Source organism: Poecilia formosa, unplaced genomic scaffold (genome assembly GCF_000485575.1).
Source record: "Poecilia formosa unplaced genomic scaffold, Poecilia_formosa-5.1.2 Scaffold339, whole genome shotgun sequence".
NCBI classification, from domain to species: Eukaryota; Metazoa; Chordata; class Actinopteri; order Cyprinodontiformes; family Poeciliidae; genus Poecilia; species Poecilia formosa.
In genome coordinates, this window is record NW_006800278.1 from 197,887 (window position 1) to 201,427 (window position 3,541).

The window sequence follows — 3,541 nt, forward strand, 5'->3', positions numbered from 1 at the left end:
AATACAAGAACAGATTCCCAAACTTCAAACTGTAAAAACTTTTAATAGTGGAAGTGGAAGACATTTTAATATACAAAATCAATAAAACAAACTTAAAATGTAAAAGTCTCTGTAAAGAAAACAATCCTTTAAAAACGTTCAGTTGAAACTAAGATGGAAACTTTTACCATCCAGGTTCTGGATGAAACAGAAAAATTAACCATGTTTATGGAAATTATAAAGGCTGTTTTATCATGTAATTTATTGGTTATTGGTTATTGATTATTGATTATTGCGACAGGCTTATAATTATCACAGTTATCAGAAGCTTGAGCAGAACTCCAAAGAACAGGACACGCTGCCTGAAGACGCTCCGTTTTGATTTTGAATAAATTTGCAAAACCATTAAAATGTCATAATAGGATATTGGTGTGTAGAAATTATAATAATTTATTACAATTTGGAGAAAGTCTGTAAGATAGCAAAATGTGGAGAAACTGAAGCGCTGCAAATACTGAATTATAAATAAAAGAAAATATTTTTCCATCTAAAGAAACTGGAAGCAGGTTTCTGTGAGCAGAGAGCAGCTTTTCAGTGGGGAGGAAAAGGTCAGTCTGCTCTTTCTGAGTTCTTCTGTTTTTACCTTTTATTTTCCAGACGTTTCCATGTAACTCAGTCGGACAGTAAAATAACCGTCACATGTCTACAGAAACACACCAAGCTGAGTGTCTGCTGTCAGATCCCTGAGGAACGCCGCCGGACATCAGATTTAATCCCTGAGCTGCTTCGGTTTTACAGTCACAGAGATTCTTTGTCTCAGTTTGATGTTTAAGCAAAGACTCAGCAGATTGGAAACATGCAGCATGATGAATCACCTGAGAGCCGCCACAGCCTCCACCAGGAAGCTGCTGAGGTGAAAACAAACCCAGACGCTTCATGTGTTTCAATCAGACGCCTGAGCAACATTTCAATTAGACAGACTTTTATTTTGTAAAAGCTGCAGCTCCTGTTGAGAACAAACAGAAGGAAAATAACAGAGCAACTTTTAAAAATGTTTTCAATCTTCCAAAAAGATGCTATAAAGCTAATATTCATGTTTGTTTCCTCTTTTCTTAAACGCCTTCTGCCTTTCTCAGAACCGTAAAACATTAAAACATTTTAAATGTGTAACTTCTTTGTTTTATTAGTTGCTTCCTCTTCCAATGAACTCCCTTAAAAAGAGATTTTTAATCTCTGTGAGATTTTATTCTGGTTAAATAAAGATAAATAAAAATAAAATAAGTATTAAGTGTTTGTCCATCACTCTGTGGTTTGGTTCATCTGAAAAACATGACAGAACCAGACTGCAGCCAACCTGCAGAGACGATTATTAGGACTCCATCCAGGACTTTTACAGGTCAAAGGTCAGGGAAAAGGCAGCTAAAGTCTCTGCAGACCTCAAACACCCTGAAACAATGTGTTTAGGTTTCCCCTGCAGGCTCTCACTGCAGAGCATTTTTTACAGACCAGACAGTTTCTTCCCCAGGGCTGCGTCACTAATGAACAACCTGAATCTCTAACTATTAAACACTGAAACAGATATTTCTCTATCACAACAATTCCTCTATTTTTCTTTATTTAAGAAAACAAAAATAGAAAACAAAACAAGTTGACTCCAAATACATGATCATGTTGTTCCTTAATTCTTATGTCATACTTTATGTCAGCACACTTGAAAACTTGAGTCAAATTTCTATTCTTCATGGATTTCCTGCCCCCTAGTGGTCATCTCTGCTGTCTACAGCGTGGTTAAAAGCGGAGGGTTTATCATTTTCTCTGCTGTAACAAAGTGAGTCAAATTAAGGTGGTTAATAAATATCTCGTTACTGCCATCTAGTGGTCACGGACAAAAACTGCAAAGTGGAAAGGGACTACCGTAGTTTTGTAACTTTTATAGTGAACAAGCATTTTAATCTGAAATTTTCAGATTAGTTTATACTTCTCTTATCAAACCTACAATAAACATTGTGAAAACTTAATAACAAGCGTTAAACCACCGTTTTAATATTTTACGCCAGCTGCTCTCCAGTTACGGCAGGAAATGCCTTGTGCCTCGTCGTGTTTCATCACTTCCTTTCACACCGGCGCTCCGTCGGCTTTACATCTTTGTAAAGGCTTTTGGGTTGAATTTCTCACTGAAAGGTTTGCAGGTAAAGGTGATTGTTGAATGAAACACAGAAGGGCTGGAAATCTGCTTCCGCTTCTGTTGGTGTTTTGAGATGAAGTGGATCATCGCCGGAAGGTTTCTGTAGTTAGTTAGTTAGTTAGCTAGTTAGCTTAGCATTGTCAGTGGGAGCCACCTGGCAAGAAGACCCGCCTTAGTGGAGGCCAAAATGTTAAAAATGCGAAATTTAAAACTGTGTTTCCATCTGGAGAGACGGGAACTTTCATATAAACGCATTTCCTTGTATAATGAGAAGCAACAGAACGTTCAGCTAAAGTTAGTGAATAGGTTCAGTCCAGGTTAAGAGTTACTGTTAAAACCTGTGAGCTGTTTAAAATATATTACTCAAGATCGATAATAATTGTTGCTCAATATGCAAATAAACCAAAAATAGTTCTGGATTTGCCGTCATGTTTGCATATTTTTCTGTGACATTGATGTTTGAATAACGCAAAAATTATTTTCGTTATTCAAACGTAAAATCTGATTCTGTAAATTTTCATATTAATATTTAAATATTCTGTTTTTTCTGGACTATGAAAGGAATGAGCAGGACTGTAAGTTGATGTGTTTATTCCCCGTCTAAATGTAGATTTTTTTTTCTGAGCTGATTTATTTATTCATAAAAATGCATAGAAGTTGTGCTGATCTTATTTTTTGCTTTTAGATTGGAAATGTCTGGTAATACTGTTTAATTATCTTCTGAATGTGCAGCTACACTTTAAAAAGTGTAACAGTCACAAACGTAAATTAAAATGTTTTAAATAAATTTTACTGACACCTAACTTTATATCTTTTTTATTTAAATTATTTTTTTTCCTTATAACCACAAAGTCGCCAAGGAAACCAGTTTAAAAAAACGTTTCTGTTTTTCTGCAGGTTCACTGATGTAACTCAAAGTATTTACAGAAATGATTCGGTTTGAAGAATAAATTAATTTAATCCTTGAAAATGTTTCCAAATTAAATTACAGCAGACTTCTTTCACTCCTTCATGGGTCGATGATGATTAGCCCACTGCGCAATCTGATCAATGCTCTGTGTTTGAGTTCATTGCTGGAGAAATGAGTGCTGCTGCGATCTGAGACCCTGGCCATACGCAGATCAATCGGCTGATTATTAAAGTGCAAAACTTATAAACCATCTGTCTGTTTTGACGTCAGGTCATGGCGAAGTTTCACGCCCCTGTGATCCAGGACAACCCGTCCGGATGGGGCCCCTGCGCCGTCCCAGAGAAGTTCAAGGACATGCCGTACCAACCGTTCAGCAAAGGAGACCGACTGGGGAAGGTTCGTTCTGACGATCGGTTCGTTCTGACGATCGGTTCGTTCTGACGATCGGTTCGTTCTGACGATCGGTT

At 37.0% G+C, this 3,541-nt stretch overlaps 1 protein-coding gene across 2 annotated transcripts in view; it reads left to right on the forward strand.

Annotated features, from left to right (window-relative positions):
- The first annotated feature begins 2,087 nt into the window (after positions 1 to 2,087).
- The window catches only part of eif3d (eukaryotic translation initiation factor 3, subunit D), a 9,194-nt gene continuing 7,740 nt past the window's right edge, over positions 2,088 to 3,541 (forward strand). Inside the window, exons 1-2 of one of the 2 annotated variants that reach the window (XM_007573843.2) lie at positions 2,088 to 2,168; positions 3,345 to 3,470. In XM_007573843.2, the coding sequence (XP_007573905.1) occupies positions 3,348 to 3,470 (123 nt within the window). In that variant the 5' untranslated portion in view covers positions 2,088 to 2,168; positions 3,345 to 3,347. Of the gene's footprint in view, positions 2,175 to 3,344; positions 3,471 to 3,541 lie in introns of both variants that reach the window. The other variant, XM_007573842.2, reaches the window with a different exon arrangement.